The sequence below is a fragment of the Urocitellus parryii genome, chromosome 13 (assembly GCF_045843805.1).
Source record: "Urocitellus parryii isolate mUroPar1 chromosome 13, mUroPar1.hap1, whole genome shotgun sequence".
Taxonomy (NCBI): Eukaryota; Metazoa; Chordata; class Mammalia; order Rodentia; family Sciuridae; genus Urocitellus; species Urocitellus parryii.
The window spans coordinates 5,397,426-5,423,039 of record NC_135543.1 but is presented as its reverse complement, the minus strand read 5'-3'; the positions used below and the strand labels follow the sequence as shown (position 1 = coordinate 5,423,039).

Genomic DNA, 25,614 nt, shown 5'->3' with positions numbered 1-25,614 from the left:
GAGGGACTGTCCCTTTCCAATGGACACAAGCTCTGGAACGAGGGACCAGTGATTGATCTAACTAACTCTGTTTTTTCCTCTCTGACTCCATTTTCCTTTTTAATCATTCAGTGGGAGCAATTACCCCATGATGGAAACTGAGGCTGCCCCCTTAGCAGGAGGACACATCTCATCACGGGGACTGAATCGCCCTTCAAACAATGATGACCTTCTCAAAGCTCCACAGAACCGTCTTGAGAGGGTTACCAACCAGACCATGGCCTGACCATGGCCACCTGCTGTGCCAATGCCCCCGTCAGTCAAGTCCCCAAACCTTGCCTTTCTTCACCTTTTTACAAAGCCTTAAAGTTTCTGTCAGTTGCTTGAAGACAAGTTTTGGTCACTGTCCTCCATATCTGCCCTCACCTGGCCACACTGACCAGAGCTCTTTTCCTGCCCATCACCATTGCTAGTCCCTTTGATTGGCATATGCATGGCTCAGCCTGATCTTTTGGGACCATGAGGGCCTGAACTTTCACCTAGGGTCTGTACTAACACTCCTCAATCCCGTCACCATTGTCCTAGCCTTTTCACATCTGTATTTTATATGCCAGAGACACATGATTTTATAACCCTTGACCCTTTTCTCCACTAGTTTAAGTTAGCAAATAAACTGCAGATACTGACATTCAGAGCATAATTGTAATTATGGTTAGTACCCCAGCTCATGCCTAACACTTCAATCTAACTTTTGGAGAGGTAGACTTACTTCAGACTATTGTCTCAGTTGGGTTATCAAGTGATCCCTTCATCACCTTCTCCATATTATAAATTATGATGCAGAAAGTTACATTGGATAAGGGAAGATAGGTTGCATTTCAAAATCAAAATAAAATGGTAGCTGTGATGGCATCCTGAGACGTGTCCAGCATGTCCAGTTGCCTCAAAGAGATGTCCATTCTAGACTATTCTCAAGTCAATCTTCAGGTCTAGGTTTCCTCTTAAGACTGACCTTGGATCGTGGAGGGGCTCGGATGTACCACTTGCAATCCACGGCCTCGCTGGCAGAAGCTTTGCCTTCCTTCAAAATTTGTATGGACTCCACAATTCCTTCAGGGCCGCCCATCTCAAACTCACATGCTAAATAATAAGATGCCAAACAAACACACAGAAATGGAGCTTGAATAATAAACCAAAAGTATATTTTATAGCAGAAAACAATGGCCTCTGAACATTATTAAATATCTATTTTACCAACCTGGTAAGGGTTTCAAAACTCCAAGGTCCTTAAAGTCAGGATCTTAAAAATTGAGAAAAAGACAATTAGTCCTATTCTGCATTTATTACTAACAAAGATGTTGATTAATTTACCACCAAATCACCCGGGAATCAGCCTAAAAAACATTGTAGGGGAAATTAAATGATAAAATTAAAAGTTCATGTTAATATTAAATTTATATAATGTTGCGTGACTACTGTTTTTCCCTCAGTACAAAAGAAGCCATTAAAAAATCCTCCAATGCCATTCATACATCCAATCATGAAATACAAATCTCACTTATTCTCTGCAACACCATAATCAGACAATAGATGCTTTTGTAAGACACAGGTATGGGTAACTCAAGGTTTGGATCAGCTGCATAAATCTACACAGGATTCTTTTGTCTGATTCAAATGATTCTATAAATTGTTGAAACACAATTCTCACCTGAAATACTGGAAACACAACATTAAGATTGAAAACGCAGGAACCTCTCGTCTGGCAGCGGAACTATTCTGTGTTCATCAGATCTTCATTTGGTGCCATGCTGGCTTTCAAAGTATTCCTACTTTGTCAACTCAACATTCACCCCCTCTCTCTTCCTCCTCTCAGTGGTCCCTGCCTGGCTTAGGCATCTGTCCTTCTCTACTCATTTATGTATCTCAGAGGACTCTCACTTCAGTATGAGCCTCAGAAACATTGGTCTCATTCCCATTTCCTGGAATTGTTTTAAAGGTAGGTTTGTAGCCCAGGAAATATAAAGGCAAGCCTGTTAGACATATGAGGAAGTATTCCTCACATTGAGACAAGACACATAGTTTTTCTGACTCACATTGTAGTCACCTTACTTAGGAACCACTGAAATCAATCAGGGACAGTGCCCAACTTCTCAGCTGGAGAGGAGCCATTGGGAGAAGTGCCAACTGATGAGGAGCAGAATGGAGACATGGAACTGGGTCCTTCAGGATGCCACTGAGCACCGTATTAACCTATTCTATCTTCTCTGGGCTTTTGTTTTTGTGAAACCACACACGTCTTTATACCTTAGCCACTTTGAAATGGATTTCCTTTCACCCTGTGTGTGGCTAAAGGTGTCAATGACTATGATCTCCAGGTGGAGATACATTGTGTACAATGTAAAGATGGTGGTGAAGCAATGGGCTACTGGTATTATAGTATAAACTCACATAGAAATCTTAGACAGTTGGAGATATTGTGGGAGGCACTGCTCAGAAATGACCCAAGAATGCAATAAGAAAAGGCACCAATCTTTCTAGGTCTAGATACTGATGAGATCATACGAGTTCATATGTCCATGTAGATCTAAGTCTGCAGCTATGTGTTTCTGTGCTCACAGAGACACTAAACTTCTAAGGCATGCTGACCATGTTAGTTTAATGGTCTTCATTAAGCAATGTTCTTGCTCTTGTTTGCTTTTTGTTTTGTCAAACAGTGATGTGAACCAATCTGTACACACCTCCGGGTGGATCAGCTATGCTACAGTCTGGTTATATCAACTATTTAAACACACTTAATTACAGAGCACTTGAAATGGAATTATAAATTTGGAATCAAGAGTCAAATTCTTGAAACTAACAAATTACTTTGTATGACTATTTTGAAGAGTTATTTTACTTTAGTGAGAAAAAAAGAAGAGGAAAAAAAAAAACCTGAAAGCAATTTCCAAGGAATAGAATGCTAGTTTATTCAGAAGTGAGGACATATAGATAATATAGACCATGAAATTCCCTTATGGAAGTTTTTTAATACCCTAATCCAGTACATCATTTGTTATTCTTTCAATACATATTCATTTAATATCTACCCATGCAAGAAAAAAAATAATTTCTATAAAACTACTCCTATGTGTTGATACCATTAAGGATTTTTTTGGTTTTAAAGAGTCCATGCATTTTTCCTCATTTTAATATCGATTTTGTCCACCACAGATATCTAAATTTTGGGTATGCATTATACAATTTTACTTTTTAGAATACTGTTTAATTGCATTCATTATTAATACTCATTATCAACTATGTTATTAGAACATTTGTCTTTGTTCTAACAGCTTTCTAACAGCTGTACACGGCTGTTCCTACAATTTTTGTGAAAATGTAGTCCATATTCTATTTTCTAGTTTGAAGGCTAACATTTGTCATTTTTATGACTTATGCCAGACAATGTTGAGAGAAATGCCAGTTCTGGGAAATGAAAATTTATTTTTGTCTTTGTATTAATAGTGATAGTACTGGTAGTTTTTTTTAAATAAGGAAAAAATTGTTTTTGTAATTCCATTTATATTAACCACCAGTAATACCACAATTATAAATGGCTTATTTGACTAGCAAAAGAATCCAAAATATTTTGAAACTGCCTAAATTCAATTTAAGAATATAAAGTTTGATTGATTGTCTGGGTTATTTGGGGGCAAAGACAAATTATTATGGACATGTACAATAAAGTTGGACTTTAAAAAATAGCATTCTATCCCCTGGATGTTTCTCAAAATCAATTCTCTACAAAACTACTTTTAAAAATGCAAGTCAGTCATGGTCCTCTCTGGCTTTCCATGTCCCTTAGAATAAGACCACATCTCTTCTTGTGTCCTTGTCCCTGACCAAGGAGTCCCATGACACTGGGCCCTGTTCTCCTCTTCCATTCATACTGCCCATTTCTATTTCAAAGACACTCAAGATTGTTTCACCCATAGCACTTTGAACTTGCTCCTTCTTCTGTCTTCAAGACTTTCTGCAAGTTCTGCATAGCTGAGTCTCTTTTCCTTCTTCAGTTGACATCTCAAATACTATATTCTCAGAAAGGTTTTCCTTGATGATCCTCTCCAATCTAGTGCTGCCTCCCAGATTCTATTTTCTTCCTGGTTTTTAGTATACTTTATATTTGTTTTGCTTTTGTTTACTTTTTAACCAAGCACCCATTCCCACCAGCCAATAACAAAATTGCCTATTTCAGGGATCTTATCTCTCTTGATCCCCTCTCCTCAGGACCTGCATCATGGTAGATGCACAGTGAATACTATTGAATTCAATGTAATTCTCTGTATATAGAAAAATAGTTACTTTACTTATACTGATTTTCCTATATTTTTCTCTTTAAAAGCCAACTACTGCTTTTCCAAGGAAAAATGGGGAAGTTACTGAAATATCTTTTAGGGTAAACTATTGCATTGCTTTGGCTGAGGAGCACACACAAAGAGCTGTGAGACAGATAAGGTCATTTGCAGCTGCCATTGCTAAATGTGCACAGAAAAAATACGAACAAAAAAATCCCAGAACACTGCTCCCTTCTAACCAGACAATAATTCATGGATTGATGTTTTACTTTAATCAAGAGAACAGAATTGATATGTTTTCTCCAACCTTAACTTTTGTCTAAAAATGGATGGATGTACAGACATAGTTGGGCTTCCTTATTTTAGCTGATCTGGACCAATCACTGAAGGTCATCCTTAACGTGCATGCTGGACAACAAATACAAGTTATGCAGAAATGTTCAGATTACTGGATAAATCACAAGTCTTGTGACTTTTACTAGAATTTCTGGGTTTACATTTGCATTGATGGTGCAAAAACAATGTACTAGTGTCTTAGTAATGCATCAGGACAGCAGCACCAAGCCGAAGCAGCCCATGCCCTGGCACAAGACCATGCATTTTCAGGGTTAGAAAAGATAAAATATTGTATTTCAAATCTACTTGATGAGGCCCAACAACTATTTTAATATCTAAAGTCTTGAATATATGTCTTAATTTTATGTAGGATGAAACATTGATTATGAATAAGTCATGTTGCTGTAGGCTGAATTGGATAGTGGTTGCTTTAAGATAAAGCTCTTTTGTAATTGTTTTGATTGTGAACCAAATTGCTTGCTTTATTCAGGGAGCATCATTTCTGCTTAAAAGACAAAGTTATTCAGATTTGGGTATTTGGCAGACATATTGTTGAAAATGAATAAAACTAATCTGTTGACTTTTAAGAAAAACAACTGACAATATTTGTTGCCAATAATAAAATTCAAATGAAGAAAACGTATTTGCCAGTGTGCACTTGACAGCTTCTCAACACTTAGAACAATTTTATTGAATGAGATTGTTGTTGGTACAAGCAAACAGTATCAACAGTCGGAAGTTCTGCATCAAGTGATGAAGAATCTGCCAAGGGAATAATCTATGTCACAATCATGCATGTATAAAAGGGCATTTGAAAAGAAAAACATGCATGGCTGGATTTTAATGTAACAAACACAAAATAATTCATTGATACTGTTTCACATTTCACATTTCAACTAACCTTTAGGAAAACTATCCCTTGCTGAAGTTTAGTGTAGTATAAAAGAATTAGTTACTATCTCTGAAGACTATACCAAAATACTCTTCCCTTTACCAGCTATATAACTATATGAATTTGGATTTTCTTTATTTTCTTCTACCAAAACAACATATCATGCCAAATTCAAGGGATGAGCAGATGTGTGAATCCCCTATCTTCTAAAAAGTCAGACATGAAATTTTTAAAAATGTTCCAATCAACATTTTAATATTTATTAACATCTTAATAATAATCAATGTTTTAATAAAATGTTGTGTATTTTAACACATAATTGATATATTAGTACAATTTTATATGAATTGATAGTTATCTAAAATAATCTATTTATAATAAATAATAATATAACGTAAATAATGATAACTATTAAATAAGCCAGTTAGTCAAAGCCTTAAGAGAGCAAGGGGCGTTGAGAGCAGCCAGCTTCAGCACTCAGCCCTCCACACTCATCTCCACCCTGGAGCTTCTTCCTGGAGAACCTGTTGCAATCCCATCACTGTGGCCAAGTCCATGCACTGATTTCAAAATTCAAAGAAGTTTCCATACAGCTAACCACAAGATAGATGGACTATCTGGAAATTACTGTTGTATTGACTGACCATGACTGAATCCTATCAGAGGTATGTTGGTTTTAAAAGTGGAAAAGACTTGGGAGCTTAACAACTTTATAAAAATTCAAATTGTTTTTAACCTAAGATTAAAGTAGCTTCAATGTTGTTTCTAGAACATTGAACAAATCACTGGATCTGTCTAGGGGTGTGGCTTTGTTTGTTTGTTTGTTTGTTTACTAGGTTAAAAGGAGGATCTTTTCGGGTTAGGCTTTTACAACCCAGAGTGCTACTCTATCACAGAACCCAGTGCTGTTCCTGCAATACGACAACAGTTCATGAGCAAACACAGGGGCCTGAATGGGCCATGGAGCTAGCTAGAACCTCTCCTGGTAAACATGGGTTCTGATGTTTCAATGCACAGGTCAACCATCTGACATAGCAGGAAAAGTTAGTTAATAATGTCCTCGACTGTCCACAGTCTCAGTTGGCCTGAATCATGTCATTTATCTTTACCCCATCCACCTTACCAACAAGCAAATGTTGAAAGCAAGATTAGGTGAAATCCTTTCTCCTTACAGAGTTTCCAATGTCTCTTTGTTTGGCTTTGGATAGCGGAACAGGAATTGATGATCTTTAAAGGGTTAAATATTTATCAAATAAATCCCAAGGCAAATGTGAAGGCACTAAAATTTTGCTAGTTTTTGATCTTGTTAATTTTGATCTTCTTAAAATATTATGAAGTAAACTAGCATCAATGTTTACTTGAAAAGCATTTACTGACTGGTCAAAGGAAAATAAACCCAATATTTTACAGATATTAACACATATATTATAATGGAGAATGAAGACTTTAGAGTCAATTTATGTTTTTTAGGACATTTCTCAATTTTGTTTCTAACTACAGTCTCCTAGAAATTTTCAAAAGTAGTAATAACTTTACAAACAGTCAAAGTTTTATGAGGTACAATGTTTCTATAATATTCTATACAATTAAAAAGAATAAGATTTTAAAATATGCCTATGTAATTAAAATGTTTTGTTTTAACATTTTAATTCCTGTTATTTTAATTTAGCAAGGTTTGTGAAAATGGTTAACATCACAATAATTAATATGTATGGGGTATTATTCTAATTACTTCAAATGCAGTAATCCTTTATTCTGTGATATTATAATATGAGGCATATAAAACATTATGCCTAATTTCCAGATAAGGCAAACAGGCTCAGAGAGACTGAACAGCAGCTAGAGAACACACAGCTATGGGGGGATAAGGTTGGAATCTGCACCAGGCCGTCAGCTCCAGATTTCCTGTTGTCAATCTATAGGTGGATTCATAAGAATGATTAATGGATTCATTAGGACATCCCCAAATTGGTAAATAAATGTGACTTTTGATGACAGACTTGCTAATGCTCACGGTGCCCTTGGTCGACCCACCAGGTCTGTCTGGACTCTCCACCTAGCTGCTCTCCGCTTTCCCTTGAATGAAAGTGAGATGACTTGAAACCACTTTATTTAGAAATACATTGTGAAATACAATGTGTTTTTTTTTTTGTCATGGTAAAAATAAGTTTGAAGATGATATTAGAAGTAGGATTTAAAAATACAAATATGTTTAAAACTTTTAAATTAATTATGTCAAAAATCAAGATCCACAGAGGAAAGTGGATATTTCCCATTTGTTCTACAAAAGATTAGACTCCAAGAGAACAGACTGTGTGTGAAACAGTGAGACCTAAATGTTGCCTTGGAAAATGCGCAGGTATGCATGCTAGGCAGCAGGGAAGGGCAGGTGGGGGCTCAACAGCTGCTGATGTCCTTTCCACCCCAGAAAACAGTGATTCTGGGAGCAGTTCTTCTAGCATGTGACATCTCTGGGTCTACAGCAAATTTGGTCAAATTTACAACCTGCAGTAAATCTACAAAGAGCGATGGTTTTGTATTTGCTGATAGCAATGAGTGTGGGAAGTGAATGAAAGAGGAAAAACCCCGGGGGAAATGCTCAGTCCTCTAATTTGAATGAGCACAGATGCCCTGACTCGGGAAGTCACTCAGCTCCCCACCTGTGACCTCAACTGGACCCACTCCTATCCTCTATCTTCAGCACTGGATTCTGGAGGAATCCCCTTTCTAAATCTGACCACTTGTCCCTGGACTCCCTACTCACTACTACCTCACAGCAATTATCTTCTTATCCACCCATTTTCAACTTACCTTCTGTCATCTACACCCTTTCAGTGAATAAATCTGCGTAAATTTAAATACAAAACAAAAGCTCCTTTGATTTTTTCCCCATGATCTGCACATTCTTGCCTGTCCACATTCAATTCCAGGTTACGTCACTTCCAAGTCTCCTACCCACCATTGAAAGCTCTGCAGTCTGGGAACCTAACTTCACTGAAGCGTCTCTTACACCCCAACTAACTGCACACTTCAATGACCAGCTTCCTATTTCCACTCTTATTTTTCTGTTGGCAACATGCCACGGTGGAGATTGCGCTTCACATTCAAGATTAAAAATTATGGTGTTTGTAGTTTTTGAAATCAGTTAACTAAATTCAAAGTATTGTTTTAAAAACCAAGTGCAAAAAAATCTTGATGGCCCAGTAATAAAACAGCTTGCATGATGATATTATTTTAATAATCTAATCTCATTCAACTCTAGAAATAGCACCATTCTAGTATCAAATACCATTCTAGTATCAATCTCATACTCCCGCGTTTAAACTGCTTTTGAGTGTTTACTCTTTTCTCTAAGCAGGGATGGAGTTAGTAATCACAGCTTCTCATTTTGAGTTTGTCTTCCTAATGGTTTCATTGTAGACCAAGGTTTATATAGCATGACTTATTTTTTCTAGTTTAACAAAAAATTTACTCATACCTAGATTTTAAATACTAAAACTTATGAGATTCACAGAGGAGAGTTTCTTAAGCCCTTTAAAATATTATTGATATTTGCAGGGTTTATATCATAGCTTTGTTGTGCTATCATTTGATACAACTTTAATATATAGTTTTTTCACAGTGCTTATATTCACATTTTTAGATAAATTGAGAATTATTTTGATAACATTGGTAATCAAAAGCTGGATTTGCTTGGATTGACATTAAGTGGGCTTTCACAAAGCTCACTCTTGGTGGATTGTCACAGGCAATAGTACAATTACATGGAGAGAACAAGAGTTTACTGTAAGTGATACGGAAAAGGCTTAGGTAAGAGAGAGAAGAAATTGTCAGAGGGCACAGAGGGGCAGAAACAGAATGACAAAAGACAGAATGACAACAACACAACACCAAAGCGCATCGGGTTGTCCCAAAGCTGACCCGTGCGTGTGTCAAGGAGCTGCCACAGAACCTCTGTTTCTTCTTCCCTTTTCCTGTCCAGGGGCATCCACACAAGTTCTTGACTGCATGTTGGCAGTGTGCCTTCCCCTGGGTTCTCTCAGAACGTCCTCCTGCTGGGCATCCACAAGCACATTCTAGATCACACGGAACCCTACGTAGAAGAGGTCATCTGAGCCGCCTTCCCACTAGAACTGGTTTGACAGGGCATTTGTTGCTGGCCCCACAGTGATGCCGGCTGACAGTGAATGGACACCTCCATGTCCTCTTTCTATCAAGGGTCCATGCTCGCCCCTCCCAGGGGCCCTCAGCATTCACTGATGAGCACAGCGTGTAGGAGGAGAGGGACTGCACACCACACAGGGCTTCAGAGCTGAGGCCGTGGCAGCCGGACAGGACTGGGTCTGAGCTCCAGGCGGTGGAGAGGGACAGCAGTGACCCTCCAGGAAAGCAGTGAGGGTCCAGGAAGAACCAACTGCTGTGGTGTGGGCCCAGCTGCAGGCCTGGCCCCGGCTGTGGAGAGGACAGTGCTCCTGCTCCAACAGGGCGGACAGTGGCGAGGCACCGCAGGTGAGTGTGAGTGTGTGTGAGTGTGTGACACCATGCCACCACCCCCACACCATCCTCTTCCATCTGCTTACATCCCTGTAACCTCAATAAATGATGAAACCAAGAAACAAAGCATTTTTTAGGGTAAATTGTGTCTTCTCAATATTATTTTAAAAGGATGCCTTCTAGGTTACAGCTACGTAAATACATGAAGGACACAACAAACCTGTAAAATCCAGGCAAATGTAGCCTCCAGACCAGATCTTACCTGCTCCCAGTCACTCTGAGGAGCCTTAGCCCTTCTAAATAGAGTTGGAGCAGCCTCTGATGACCACGTCAGGAGCACCCGCTGCCACTCCCACTGGCAAGGACGCTGGAGTTTCCTGCCAGGCACCAGTGGCTCCCAGAGGCAAGTGGAGCCATCATGGAACTGGGAGAGAAGAGCAGATGCAGAATGCCAAGTGCCACCACTGCCAATCGACTGGCCAAGGAGCATGCACAAGGCTCTCCTGCTAAATCCTGGAGAAGCTCCGCCGGGTGTGAACAGCACGCATGTTCATCCATCTGGATGAGGACACAAGTTGCCACAGTTTGTATCTCAAAGTCCAGCAGCTCTAGCTCTTTCTTTCTGGTGCTCTGGAACCCAGGGCCTCCAGCCTGCTAAGCACATGGTCTACACTGAGCTACTCCTCAGCTCCTTGGCTTGGCTTTTTATATCACAGCTTCTAGGGTAAGACTCTTTACCAAGGTCAGAATTGTGGAGTTCTGTTCATCTCTCTGTTCTTCAAACCCACAAAGTCCAGATACATGTTTTTAGTAAAAGCCACACATGACATACTGATGTAGAAAGATCGAAATAAGTAGGACATAAATACACCAAACAACAAGGAAAAAGAAAAAAAATTGTATATAACCAGATTATGTTAAACAAAATGAACTTAATGGCCAAACCAAAGCATATAATGGAAATATAAGTCAAATGCTTCTTGAAGAACAATTCACCAAAAAGTTTTAATATGCTGAGCCCATATCTAAGATTCTCCCAATGAGATAGTTTCACATTCTAAGGCTTAAATTGCTACTCTTCTAAAAATCTGGGGTTTGAAATATCAACCTGGGTTGGTACAAAGCAGAGCACTTGAAAATATCAACTAGGAAGTGAATGAGACTTAGCTTTGCTACAGTACACAGTGCTGTGTAAATGGAGATTATCTGTTGCATGTGTGATTCAGAATTTGAGCTCCTTTGTGATAGATGGATACAATAATCTTAGTTGAAACTACTTGAGATATTAATTCTTCTATATAAGCATTATCCCAAACCAAATGCTACTATTGTAACCTCACTGGCTAGTTTATATTTTGCACTTATTTCATTAGACCTTACTTATTTTTTAGTGTAAATGAGTAGTTCCCTTTACTTTTTCAACATCTGAGATTGGCTAGAGAATTATTGCAGAAAATTGATAACATGGTTCTTAATGTCTTTTTATAGATATCCAAATAATGTTTAATGCCCAGATACTTATTTTTCTTTTAAAATAAAGCAACATATCTAGATACAAAAAGCCCTTTTGTGACCATTTAGCCCCAAACTTATACCCACATTGTGGATAATTGTAATATTAGGTTAATCAATAGATATAAAGCAGTTTTAAAAGCCTGAATCTGATGTCAAGTTGGCCAACAAGGAGGGTCTTCCTTGATGCATGTGTGCATTCTGCAATAGCAGCAAATTTGCTTCATTTAGGTTTGAAGAAGTAAAGGCTTGCCGAAGAATCCAGAGTCCTGCCACCTCCAATTCTTGTATTCCTTTTCATCCACCCTTACTTGTTTTTCCAAATATTAATGTATAAATTGGTGTCTGAAACAGGTATTTCTAATGGGTAGGCTAGTGAAAAACAGAAGTGATCCACTTGGGAAACTAATGTTGGGCTTTGCTTTGATAAAGTTTAGATGACAGTCCTTGAATCCCTCTGCTTTGGAGAAAAAAAATCATTTCTACAATGTATGGCTTGTGTCCTAGGAGATTAGAGAGAATGTCAAACCCCAGAGCTTCAGGCAGAAATTGGCTGCCGGGGTCACTCTGGTTCCCAAACCTGTCATCTCATGAGGATATGAAGAAGTAAGAACACATCTTGTGTGTATCAATGCAACAGTAAATGTGTGCTGAAATAGAAGTTTTAGAACTTTGAATTGTGCTATATAATTTCTTCTCATTTTTAGTATATTTTTTTAAAAGTGTAATTTTGAAAACAACATTGCATCATAAAAGGATTTTAAAATGGTTTACTGGCTCTTGGATTGCATTTTAAGACCCAGCTGTTTATTGAGACACATGCTTAATCTGTGGTCCCTATGCTCATTTCACTGTCATTCAAATGCAAAACACCAAAGGTAATTTCATTAAGAGGTGTGAGGCTGCCCCCAAGGAATGGTGGAAAGCCATGTAAATCATTATCATAATTTTTGCTTCTGTTATGTTAGCAGGAAAGAGTCGGTCTCTCTTATTTAGTCAGAGTGAGATTGATGAGATGTCTTCAGCTTTATTCCTTAGATTTTTTCATTTTTGTCAATCATCAGCCTTCTCCTGATTACTCATGCTAGAAACTTCAAAATCAAACTCACTGGACTCATTCCTCACATTTTCCTTTCATCAGCAAGATACCAACAACTTTCAGTTCCTCTTTGAAAAACCCTCCCTCATTTTCTGTACCCCTGCGGGCTTCGGGTCCTGGCCATCATCATCTGAGGGCACTGGAATCCTAACATCCTGCTTGAACTCATCCCTTCCTGGGCCAGTGCTTGGCACTTGCCTTCCTGACTTTGGGGTCTAAGCATCTCTCTCTGCCCACTCACAGTGACAGTGCCACTTGCTCAGGTGATCAGGACCCATAGAAATCTCTGAGCACTCATTCTACCAATAACTCCCTAGTCATATTCATTATGGAAGATTCCAACATAGAGGTTTCCCTCAACTTGGAAACCCTCCCGATTCCATTTTCCCAAGGAAGCTGTTCACCAGCCACAATGCTATCTGCCAAACCCTAACCGTCTTTTTCTGTAGCTCTTTTTTTTTTTTATGTTTTGCCACAAAAATTATCTTTCATTTATCATTACTAACTTTATTTTGCTAAACTTGTACAAAATAAATGATGAAAATATTTCATGGAACAACAAGGAAAGAAATTGATCAACGAATCCATGAATTTGGCTCCTGAAATTCTTGTTTTGAGTCTCAGTGCCCATCTCCTGGCTCTCTCCATTTACTCCTGTGCTTCTGCTGCTGGCTAGAAGACTCCCAGTTCAAGAGTGGGTGGGAACTAAGCAGGCGGATCTGAGTAGACAAGTAATAATACTGAGAGTGCTGGTGTCGCAGGGTGATTCGGGCTTCAGATTATAGTTGCAAGGACAAGCTTGACATCTTTATGAGGAATCACAGTAGGTGAAACTTGACTGGATTGTTGTGAGCCAGTCATCAGCTGGCAGCTGGAACTTTTGCTCCTTTGCGGTGATGCTCATTGGGCTGTTTCCCCATATGGGCCACCAAATGCCACAGTCTGGCTGGGCACAATACAGGAGCCACTTATCAAGCAGAAACGAACTTTATTTTTAGAACACACATGCCACACCGCACGAGCTCTTCAGGAATTCCCTCAGAGCCCAACTGCCACCACCGGCTTCCCATAAGCCTCTCAACCCCCCTACTCCTCCTGCTCTTGAGGCCGATTGGCTGGGTCGCATGGGCGGAGCCAAAAAAGTCCCCCAATGAGCAGTTTCATGGTCTGAAAGGGCGGGGAAACAGCCCAATGAGCATCACTGCAGAGGAGCCAATCAGCTGGCAGCTAGAAGTTTGCTGGCAGCTGGAAGTTTGCTGGGGCCCCTTGGGCTGTGGCTCTCAACACTGGATGATGTTTTCATAGTGAAATCACAATATGAAATATATACAGCTATTTCAAGGAATGCAAGAGAAAAAAAACAAAGATCATAAAAAGTCAAAGAATTCCCCCAAAGTCATAAAATTAGCAAGGAGGAGGCAGTATTAGCACCTGTCTCCTCGACTGCAAGGCTGTGCATGGTGCATCCAGCTCCACCCTTCAAGCCTCCGATACGGGCAGCAGCTTCACAGACTGTGCAGCCCCACACGTCCATCTGGATGATTATTTCCCACGTCAAAATCAGGAACTCTAGAACTTACATTATCATCTTTCCTCCGTTTTTCCTCCCACCTTGGTCAATGTCATCATGAGTTTGAAGTTAGCCAAGCTCCCAGCTCCAGTGGCGTTTTGTTTGACTTCTCTCTCACCCTCACTACCATAACTCTATTTCTTCACCACAACTGTCGTGAGAATTCTTCTCTTAAAAACCTTCTCCCTACATTACTTTTGAATCTCGTTCCCCTCGCATTCCTCTAGTGACACTCAGGACCCATCAGTGGCCCACCCTGCCTTTCTGATTTCAGAAGCTGGGCTTTCCAAGCATGCCTTTGATGCTGCCCACTTCTTCAGAAAGACTTTCTGCTCCCATACGTGAAGAACAGAGCTTGAATTTCTGAAGGGTCATTTTAAGATGAATCATCCGAGACCCATTCTTCAAGTTTCTCTTAAAGTCAACAACCAGTCAGAAGAAGCTCCCTCCTTCATCGTGCATGGCAAACTCTGTGCCACAAAACTGTCTTTGGCTAAAGTGTCCTGGGGGGAGTGCTCATCCCCAGGCACACATATGGTGACCTTGTGGCACTTTTAAAGCCTCTCTCAAGTAACTTTCCCATCATCAGAGTTCACCAGCACCTCTGTGAAGAAGGCTTTCTTCCAGAAGACTCCCAAGAAGCACAGTACAAGGGACCATTCTCTTAGATCCTACCTGACCCTTGGCTTAACGTTTAAGGCTTTATGGGCTTATGTTGGCTCCTTTGCTACAAAGTATGCTTGCTGAGGACAAGACAAAGACTCTGTTAAGAAAAACTTGTGGGCTAGGGCTATAGGTCAGTGGCAGAGTGCTGGCCTATCCTGTGTGAAACACTGGGTTTGACCCTTAACACCATACAAAAGCAAACAAATAAAATAAAGGCACTCTGTCCAATGACAGCTACAAAATAAAATAAAGTAAAATAAAATTTAAAAAAATTTAAAAAAGGAAAAGCTTATATTGAATTCCACTAAACTTAGCTGGCTTTATATTACTCAGGAGATAGTTCTATTTTAATACCATTATCTTCATAAAATCCCAATAGGAACTGTAAACTGGTGAGCTTTCCAGGATTCTTAACTCACTCATTGGAAAGATATTAAATAATAAATAATTTACAACTAAATATCCTATTAATAGACTATTAATTCTCAGATATCAGTGTGCCTGTGTCCCTGGATGAATGTGTCAGGGCTCAGCATGGGCTACAATCTCAAGGATTCTATTCCAGTAGGGCTGGATTAGGTGGTACCTTAGCATCCAGTGCCTAGGGACACATTTTAGTATTATGTAATTAAATCTCTTTGCAGTCCCTAGAACGTTTATCTAAATACTCAAACTGTTTCAAAAGCAACTTTAATTGTTAGGGTAAAGAGTGTCACTAGCTTGAGAGAAGGTGATGAAATCGAGGCCAATGAGGGAGGTGTTTTAAACTCTGCCTTCCTGGTCTAGCCAATGAAGCATGCATTTGTCTTGCAGAGAAGGTTAGAAACTGGATTTCCTTCCTGTCTACCTGGAGGCAGTCTGTGGTCATGGCTCAGGGTACACTCTAAGGACAGGTTGCCAGGGCCGGTGGGTGTCTACTTCAGGCCTTGCAGCAACAGCCTGAGTCCCTGGTGAGTTTCCTACCCTCCTGCAGGCCTGCTTACTCCTCACAAAGGGACTAACGGTGACACTTCTATCACAGCATTGCCCAGGGGACTCCATGGATAAGTGTCTATAGAAAATAACTTAGAACAATTCCCAGCAATTTTACAAATAAAACAGTATTTATCCCTGTGATAAATTAGCTAACATTGTGTGTGTGTGTGTGTGTGTGTGTGTGTGTGTGTACCCACCATGTAATGCCAGAATTCATTAATTACCTAGAAACTTGGCGACATCCTTAGAAGTCAACCTACTTTAATCCACATGTACATGTCAAAAACTTAAAGATTACAAAGGTCACTTGAGTCACCAATGTCACAGAGCCTAGAAGAAACCCACCTCATTCAACATGCCTGGAAATCCAAGTTCTTTTGTGGTCTTCCTGTGCTGGTACACACAGCGTATCCCTCAGGAATGGCGCTGGGGGTCTCAGAATTAGAATGTGACCCACCCCTGTTTGCTGAATCTTAAGAAAAGCCCTTCAAGTAACAACAGCTTTTCTAAAGTTCTCAAATGTTGAGAACATTATTTTATAAAAGCCACACACACTTAAAGATAAACTGATAATACCTTTGAAAACATCTCTCCACACAACAATAAAACATATTTTCTAGCCATATTCACTTTATAAAATTAAATTTAATTAAAAATGAAAGTAATGGGCATTTAGTGATAGAGGCCTTAATTTGTATATCTAAAAAATGAAACATAAATTCCGCTGTGTAACAACAAGTGTAATACAGAATTATTGTTCTGGCTTTTACTAAAGTGAGGGAAATTTAGATTTGATGAAGATAGAAATGAAGATGAAGTAGATCTACCTTTTCTTCACAGGAAGCAGTCCAGGACACACAGGAGCATAGCCTGGCCCTGATGTTAACAGCCCTCAGTGTGTGCCAAGTTGCCCAAGGGAGAGAGGCCGAAAAAAATCCCTTCCACCATGATTAATCCCCTTGGTGTTATATCCTCTGTGGTCTTGCATGGGGATCCTTGAATTTGGTGGTGGGCCAGTGGGGGAGGGGATACACTGAGAAGAGGCAGAATCATCCCTGGGTCCCCTGAATGCCAGGCTGCCCCAGGAGGATGCACACTGGAGTGTGAATCAGAGGGAGTTTTCCAAGGAGCCACAGAAATCTCGTTTTACTGAACCATGTATCACCAGGAAGGCTGCAGAGCAAGATAAGGGAACAGAGACCCCTTGGGACACGAATTCAAAGCCACAGCCCTCCTAGCCATTTGGTTGACTACACCAGGTCAAAGGAACCATGAAAAGCTTTAAAGAAAGTACAAACAACACAGCAAAAGCACGTGCAGAGCTATTCATGAAGGTGCACAGAAGGGAGAACAGAGTGCGGAAGAAGGAGAGATGAAGGTCTGTTGGCAAAATCAGTAGTGAGATGATAAGTGCAGAAGGACAAGAGGTCATTTCCTCACTGATGACCACTAGGATGCACCTACTCAGAGCTCTGGAAGAGCCAGAAGCAGAGAGAAAACTAGTTAAAAGGAAATTCCGATGTGTAGCTAAAACTGTGAAAATACATTGATATTGGATTCACAGGCAGATTGGCTTTGGTAATGTACAGCTCAGCTTGTTCTCCACCCCATCAGAAAGGGCCTGAGTTTCCCTTCAAGGGAAACACACCTGGAGACAATGTTTCACACCATCCAACTCAATGTGGTTATCTTCTAACTCAAATATCCTACCCAAACACAACATTTAGAAATATGTAAACTTCAAGTATATATTCAAGTGTGTTGATTCAAAGTCCAAACCTTCTGCTTCATCCACGCTGTACCTCTACATGTTCTTTGCTAGTAAAAGCATAATATTTATTTTGCCACAGTTATGTGAATCTGTCACATGTGTACACAGGTGTGTGTGCTTCCAGACACAGTAAACAAACCATATTGGTACCTAGACTTTTAAATCATGAAATTGAATTGTAGTTACCAAAAGCAAAATATGATCTGGAAATATGAAACAAGGTGAGAAAAACTTAACGATTGCTCTCCCAATTCCTATATTTGAGGCAAACAGCTTCGAGAACAGGAACATCAAAACAGAAACACAAGTAATTCACATTCATAGCTCACAGTAAATGGTTTCAAAGAAGGGGAAGGTAGAGTTAGATTTTCAATATCCAAATCTTATATATGTTTTTATGAATAAAAACTTTAATACAAGAGTAAGAAAAATCTCTAAAATGGGATAGAAATTGCCAAGAACCTAGAATCCTCTAAATCTCATGCAAACCCATTTAATGAGCTTTGATAACATAATTCAATACCATGTTTTGTATCTCAATTTAGCAATTGATAAAAAAATGAATACCAAGAATGATAAATAAGAAAATTAACTACTGCTATCAAGTTGGTAGTAGTAACAATTAATACTCTCAACTGAAGTCAATTGATGACAGAGATGCAAATGAGTTCCACCTTTTCTCTATCGATTCTGTTTCTGGGGCTACATCTTAGAGTAGTGAAATAAATGGATGCAGAGATGGTTTAGGTACCATCTTTCTAACATTTGGTTTTAGGACTTCACATACATGTGGTGGAAGGCAAATGTGGGGTCCAAGCAAGGCTAGAAGTCTAACAAGGGAGAGCCACCCTCTGTGAATCTGGAATCAGCGATGCACCACCACTTGTGTGGGATGAACTGAGGGAGCCCACTTCCCACCCTACCCTCAGAGGAAACAACAAATAAACAAAGAAAGAAGAAAAGAAATATGCCTTGCTGAGCAGTGCGGGATGAAAATTTGTATGAGGAATTTCAATGCAACTTTTCATGCCAGTAGATTTGCAGCCCAAATAAACATTAGCTGGATTATCAAAATACCTTAGACCACATATTTAAGTTCCAAGGGTTGTGAAGGGATAGTTTCAGGTCAAAGCATATGCACCTATTTTCTGCAAGAATATAACTTTATTCTAGGAACCCAGCAGTTCCCACAATTTTCTCAAAAACATGAGATTGTTTATATTCAAAAGTAAACTACGGAAGAGAAAAAGACCTTGAGGATAAACAATGAAAACCCAGCACAGAGGGGCTTGTGGGGCTCCAGGTAACACAACTGCCACTTACAGGTTATACAATCCCTATGTTCACAGTATCTCAAGAAATTACAAACGAGATTAAAAGTATCTGCAGGAAACAGGAAACCCTCAAAAAGAATCCTAGACTTGAAAGAAAAAATCAGGTCAGTAAATCACAATAACTGAAGTTGCCAACTGAATACATGGATGGCAGCAGATTAGAATTAATGCACTGGAAGTCATCAGAAGAAATTCTCCATGAATAGTGCAAAGAGATAATGTGAGGGAAATATAAGAGAAGTTAAAAGAGGACAGAGTCAGGGATGATGGTCTTATCAGATTTCTAGAAAAAAAAAGTTGGTGGGGGACATGAGATAAAAAGGGATAATGACTGAGTTTCAAACTTAAGAAAGAGAAAATCCAAAGAAAAAGCCCTGTCTCTCAAGGAGCAGTAATTGGATGGATACCTGAGTTCCCTGGGATCCAGAAGGCTCCAGACTGATCATTCAGCTGAGAGGAAGTGGGTACCGCTCTGGACTTCAGCACCTGAGCTAAACCCTTGCAAGAATGAAAACAAAACAAAACAAAAGGGATGGTTTCAGGCTTACTGTGCAGAGGCTGTTTCCACTGAGGGAATTTCTGAAGGATGTAGTTCAGGCAGAAGCAAGAGACGCTCAGAGCCCAGCCATCGATGCAACGAGGAATAGAGAATACGCACAAATGGCCACTGGCTGAAAAAGTCAGTCATGTATAATGAAAGTAACATATAAATGAGAAGAAGGTAATTTGAGATACAAAATCTTTAAGTTTCTTTTGTTTTCCAAGGAAAATATCAAGGCAGGTTTTGTGAAGATAATTGCATGTTGTGATGCTTGGCTAACCGCTATTAGGAGAGGAAAAGAGTGATTTAATTTGAGAAGTAAATAGAGGTAGAAAGTGTATAAGAAAACAAATAATCAAAAGAAACAGGAAACAAAAAAAAAACAGGAATAAAAGAATAGAGAAAAGCAAGGTATGAAAGAGCTTGGCTGTTCTCAACCTGGCTGTTTGAATACGGAGGAGCTAAATGCACCCCTGAAAAATGAAGATGGAAAGATGGGGTGAGAACAACACAGACACATCCCTGTTAAAGATGGGCAATGTGGGGGTAAATTCAGGGAGTAAGTTTCAGAATAAAAAAAACCTGAATTCAGAGAGACCCTGATGTGCCAATTGTCATAAGGGTAAAAGTCGATTTCAAGACAAAAAAACATTACTAGATACAAATTGAGTCACTTCAAAACTGCAAAAGATTCAAGTCACTGAGGAGATAGAAGAATTTTAAGTGTATGTGAACAATAACATAATAAAATGTTTCTGGAATCCAAGAAAAATAAAAGTATATCAAACTTAGGGACAGATTTTGTCACAGACAAAAACAAAAAAAGATGCTACTTACTGCAACAATCACTATACAATTACTGCATACACAATTTGTTTGATGCTGCTGAAGTCAGACTTGCAGGGATATTTTCAGCCTTAAACTCATGTGGTGAAGGGTGGAGGTGCTCAACTTCCTCCAGCATCATCTACCTGGGACATCTACTTTTTGATCATTCCTGTCAATATAGCTGGAATCCGCACATTAAGGACATGAAACAAATCCTTGCTCCACACCCTTCACACCTTGCTTCACACACACAAAACTCAAAGCCTGAGAGGTAGCAAATACAGTATTAAGCAGATAATAAGAATAGCCCCATGGTTTTGAGAAGGGAGACTTCTTAAGTCACAAAATGAAAGATAAAATAGCTTCAAATTAACATCAGGAACTTTTTATCTTCCAAAGGCACCGTGAAGAGCATGAAAGGATGAGCCACTGGCTGCAAGGACTCATCATCACGCAGGCCCTTTGGTCCCCAATGCAGGCTGAGGAGTACAGGGAGGAAGGCTGCAGTCCCACAAGGTGTTCCTCACAGAGGAAATCTATGTCTGCAGAATGCAACACAAGCCAACATGTGACTGTATTCCTACGCGACTCCGTGAATCAGCCAACAGCAGGACTGAAGCACCCAGCTTCACAGAGGCAGGGACAGGGGCCCCCTGCCCACCCTGAGTGCAGCAGGCAAGCCTTCTACTTTCTTTAGGGGCAATTTGGTTAGGGTCTGAGGCCAGAAGTCCTTGGGAAAACTTTCAGCCGTGGTTGGGAGAACACATAAGACAACCACAAGGTTTGGAAGACTCAGACCAGGTTTGATTCAAGGGACAGAGGTTATTCAAAATTGCAAGAAGCCAAGATATATTTTTGTATCCAAAGGAAGTGAAGAACATATTTCACGTTAGAGCTATGTAACTTAAACAATTCAAATTTATAAGCTCCTCTAAAACACTTTGGAGAGACTTTTTGGATAGTCCTTTAATGTTCATTTAATTTACTTCAGAACACTGAAAGTAAGATAAATGAGTTTTATTTTTTTATGTTTTAGAAAAGACCAACAATAAATGTGTGCAGATTACTTTGATATGGGAACTCACTGCGACACACCTTGATTTAGAGCAACTAAACCAGGAGATTCACCTGTTGAAAATACATCAAATTGGAAAGAAAAATCAACCATAGAAAACACTGCCTGCGCTCCCCTTCACCATCCTCACCTAGCCACACAGGCGGACTCTGCCTTCTCTGCCAAGCCCATCCATCCACTCTCCTGCTGTAGAGGTGGCTTTGAAAATGCGTAGGATGGATTTTGGTTAATTTTATATACCTCCTCGACTGAGCCACTGGGAGCACTCCACATTTGGCCTGAGGTTCACGTGGGTGTGTCTGTGAGGGTGTTCCTGGAGGAGATTAACATTTGAACTAGTAGACAGAAAAGCAGAGGCCCTCTCCAGTGTGGTGAGCTCATCCAGCCATGCAAGACCTGCACAGAGCCAAAGGAATAAGAGGGACACCTGCTGTTTGATTGCTTGAGCTAGCACCCAGTCTCTCCCATGGGTCTCAGACTGAACCACCGAATTTTCTTGGGTCTTAAGCCGGCCAGCTTTTATACTAGAATATACCATTGGCTTTTCTAGGTGTCTAGCTTTCAACCTGCAGATCTTGGGACCTCTCAGGCTCTGAAATTGTGAGATGTAATTGTGCAAGCCAATTCCCCATGACAAGTCCTTTATACAGGTAGACAGATAATCTTCTATTGAGAACCCTGACTAACACAGGTGGTAAAGTGGCCTCCAGGATCTGCCCCTGCATCTCTCTTCTGCTCACCTGTTGCCCGGGAAACAGCCCTACATCCCCTTCCGCTTCCTGATCTGGGAGTGGCTTTTCCTGGCTGACAAATCCCATCCTGTTCTTTCCTTAGTGCCCGGTCTTATGTCTCCTGGAGCTCAGTCACTGACACATGGCTTTCTTTAACCGGAATGTCCTCTTCTTCATAGAAATAGATTAAAGGGTAGGCATTCTCTCCTGATGCCTTGTAGTATTTAGTAAGCCCTTTCTATGTGCCGTGCCCTATGCTGGAAATTTTAACAATAATTGTCTCAATCTTCAAAACAAGACCTATTGCAGAATTTTCTGGACACTACTGCCCTAGCCACCTCCCAGCACAGGAGCCATTGCAGAGGGCCTTTCAAAGAATTCCCTTGATTGACTCTCCAATCTGACTTTTATAAAAGAGAAGAAAGAAAATTCCCTGTGTAAGATTAAGTTTTCTACTTCCAAGTGGAACTGCGAGCTCAGAGTCTAGAAAACTATCTTAGGTTTAAAAGAGAATGCCATTCTTTTATTCCTGAGCTTTTGTGCATCTTGTACCTGTAAAATATAATAATTGCACCACAGTTATCAAAACAGCATAGGCTGTCATAAGAATCAAAGCTGAAAACGCAGCTTTGGGGAGGCACTGTTCTGTAAACTTATTTATGAATTATTAAATTTGCATATATAATCACATTTCTGTAAGAACAAGAACACAACACTAGCAGTAGCAACAAATTCTCCAATTCTGCCCTCCAAAAGAGACAAGCAGAAAGGAGGAGGGACTACTTATATGGGAGCATGCTTGTCTTGTACTCATATATACTGAGCAGAAAGAACAGTGTGCGTGTTTACTGAGCAGACTGTTTTCAATACCTCAAAGGGGTGGGGGTACAGGGAGCCTGAGGGATTTTACATTTTTCTCCATACATTTCTGTACTTTGGGGCTTCTTCACAGTGTACATCACTTTCACAACAGATGCACAACCCAAAGAGCTTCCTGTGTCTCCTCCCCTAGGGGATCTCATTCTTCCTTGGTGTCCTTCCTATCCATCTATTACAAACAAGGATTTATCGAGTGCTTTATAAGTTCTAAATACTGAGAAAGCAATATTTTTTTAAAGTTCCTAACTTCATAGCCTTAATACTAAGGTAGTAAGGGACTGCATAAGAACTTCTAAAAAGTCATCCTGTAGTAAGTGAAGAACGCCACATGGAAAGTTAACTAGGGTTAAGCAGGTGCCAGGCTGCTCTTCAAATGGGGTTGGGCAGGGTCAGAGAAGGCCTCTGAGATACAGTGATGCTTGCAGGGCCTGGAGAGAAGAGGGAGAGCCGTGCTGGGGATGGGGAGAGGAAGAGTGTCCCAGGAGAATATGCTTAAGGACCTCAAGGTTGGTCAAGGACTGGTCATCAGTGAGGCCAGAGTGGCCAGGCGTGAGGAGGGGCAGCGTGAGGAGGGGCAGTCCGGAAGATGAGAGAGGGGACCATGAGAGCAGGGCTGGCCCTCTAGACCTGCTCCCCTGATTCTGTAAAACTCATTAGCTAAAAGCAGTTTTGCATTTTTTAGCAGAATTTTTTTTTAGAGAGAGAGAGAGAATTTTTTTTAATATTTATTTTTTAGTTCTCGGCAGACACAACATCTTTGTGTGTGGTGCTGAGGATGGAACCCGGGCCGCACGCATGCCAGGGGAGCGCGCTACCGCTTGAGCCACATCCCCAGCCCCTGAGCAGATTTTTTAAGTCAGGGAAAGAATATTGTGTGATAAAGAACATTCTGTAACATTATGAAAAGGTATGAAATTCAAATGTTCATGTCCATCAATAGTTTTACTGTGACACATCCACCCCCACCCCCCATTCCTGCTTTCCTGCTGCCCTGGCGGGACTGAGTGGCTGCCAAAGAAGGTGCTGCCCAAAGGGAAAATGTTGACTACCTGGTCTTTCCCAGAAGGGGAGTTTGACAACTCCTGATGCACAGCATCCTGGGCGCTGGGAGCTCCCTGTCTGTACCCCGGTGGGTTTGTGGTGCTGACCGCCACAGGGAAGGCATTCTGCTGGAACTGGGCTTGACTTAAGTGTACAACTTTATGTGCAACTCCTAGCCTTGTGTTCTCAGGCAGTCATGTCTGCTTCTCCAAGACACGAATAGATGAGCCACACATGGCGAAAATGGAGATTTTTTCTTGTCTATGTGTTTTACCATCAGTGAATACAATTCTCAATTCCTCGCCTTTGGTGGGTACTCATTAAATCCTCCTTAAAGAGCTAATGCACTCAGGCTGCAATGCGGCTGCTCATCACATCACATCATTCCTAGTTATCGTTCTATGACATTCTACTGTCAATATGTTTCTCTTCTAAAATTTTTATGAGCCCAAATCTTAAAATTATGACCTCAGATAGGACTTACAAATATCTGGGCGTGGATACTTGCTTCGTGTGTGCTCAAGTTCCCTTCTGGACAATAAAGAAAGTACTAGGAAATACTCATGGGCTGCAGAGGTTGCCAGCATAGGAGAATAACTCACAGACACCCATTTCATTTCTTGAGACTGGGAAAGCAACTTGAATTGCCATAAAAGAGATGTGAGATTAAACACAAAAATTTCTCTTAGTTTTAGAAAAGTAGAATGAGAAATGTTGTCAAATGGTCCTTTGGAGTTTCTAAGCCATGGATTCACAGTCAACCTAGACACGGAAAGACATCCTAAATGGAGGGAGATGAAGTCACCTGTCATAATTTGGGATATGATGTTGCAATATAAGACCACGAAGGGCTAATCCCAAGGGAGACAGGGCAGGACCAAAGGGAAAATTTCAGAAGGCAATGCAAAGCCTGGTTAGGGGAGCGTCTGAGGGCCCCCAGGGATTTCCGAGTAACCCCACCTGCCCAGGCCAGCAGCTGTAGGCTTCCTCTTCCTTCAGGAGTAATTCAAGGGGATTTTTATTTATTTTTCCTAAACATTGACTTATTGTATTTAACTTTTCAAACATATTGACAAAATTGCTTACACTGACTTTCCCTTTTTTCTACTCTATTCACATGTTCTAATTTCACTCTTTATTCTTTTTTTTTAAAGAGAGAGTGAGAGAGGAGAGAGAGAGAGAGAGAGAGAATTTTTAATATTTATTTTTAGTTCTCGGCGGACACAACATCTTTGTTGGTATGTGGTGCTGAGGATCGAACCCGGGCCGCACGCATGCCAGGTGAGCGCGCTGCCGCTTGAGCCACATCCCCAGCCCCTCTTATTTATTCTTGCCTTGTTTATTTCATGAATGATTTTTAGATTGTTTTAAAAAAGTTATGCTTCCTTTAATACTCTAGCTTGTTTTCTGTCCTTAATTTTTGTCCTACTCTGTTTCCTAAACTTCTACTTAAAAAACATTAGTCTATTATTATTTCCTCTATTCTTGAAATAATGCTTAAATCTTAACTATTTTCCCTTAGTTTTTAGTAATTGTTTCTCAATTTTAACAACTACTTTT

General features: G+C 40.2%; 1 protein-coding gene across 1 annotated transcript in view; it reads right to left on the bottom strand.

Moving 5' to 3' along the window:
• Neto1 (neuropilin and tolloid like 1) overlaps window positions 1-25,614 on the bottom strand; it is a 101,024-nt gene that overhangs the window by 34,754 nt on the left and 40,656 nt on the right. Inside the window, exons 5-6 of the mRNA XM_026388683.2 lie at window positions 1,238-1,279; window positions 992-1,119 (exon numbers count right to left, since the gene is read on the bottom strand). Of these exons, the coding sequence (XP_026244468.1) occupies window positions 992-1,119; window positions 1,238-1,279 (170 nt within the window). The remainder of the gene's footprint in view (window positions 1-991; window positions 1,120-1,237; window positions 1,280-25,614) is intronic.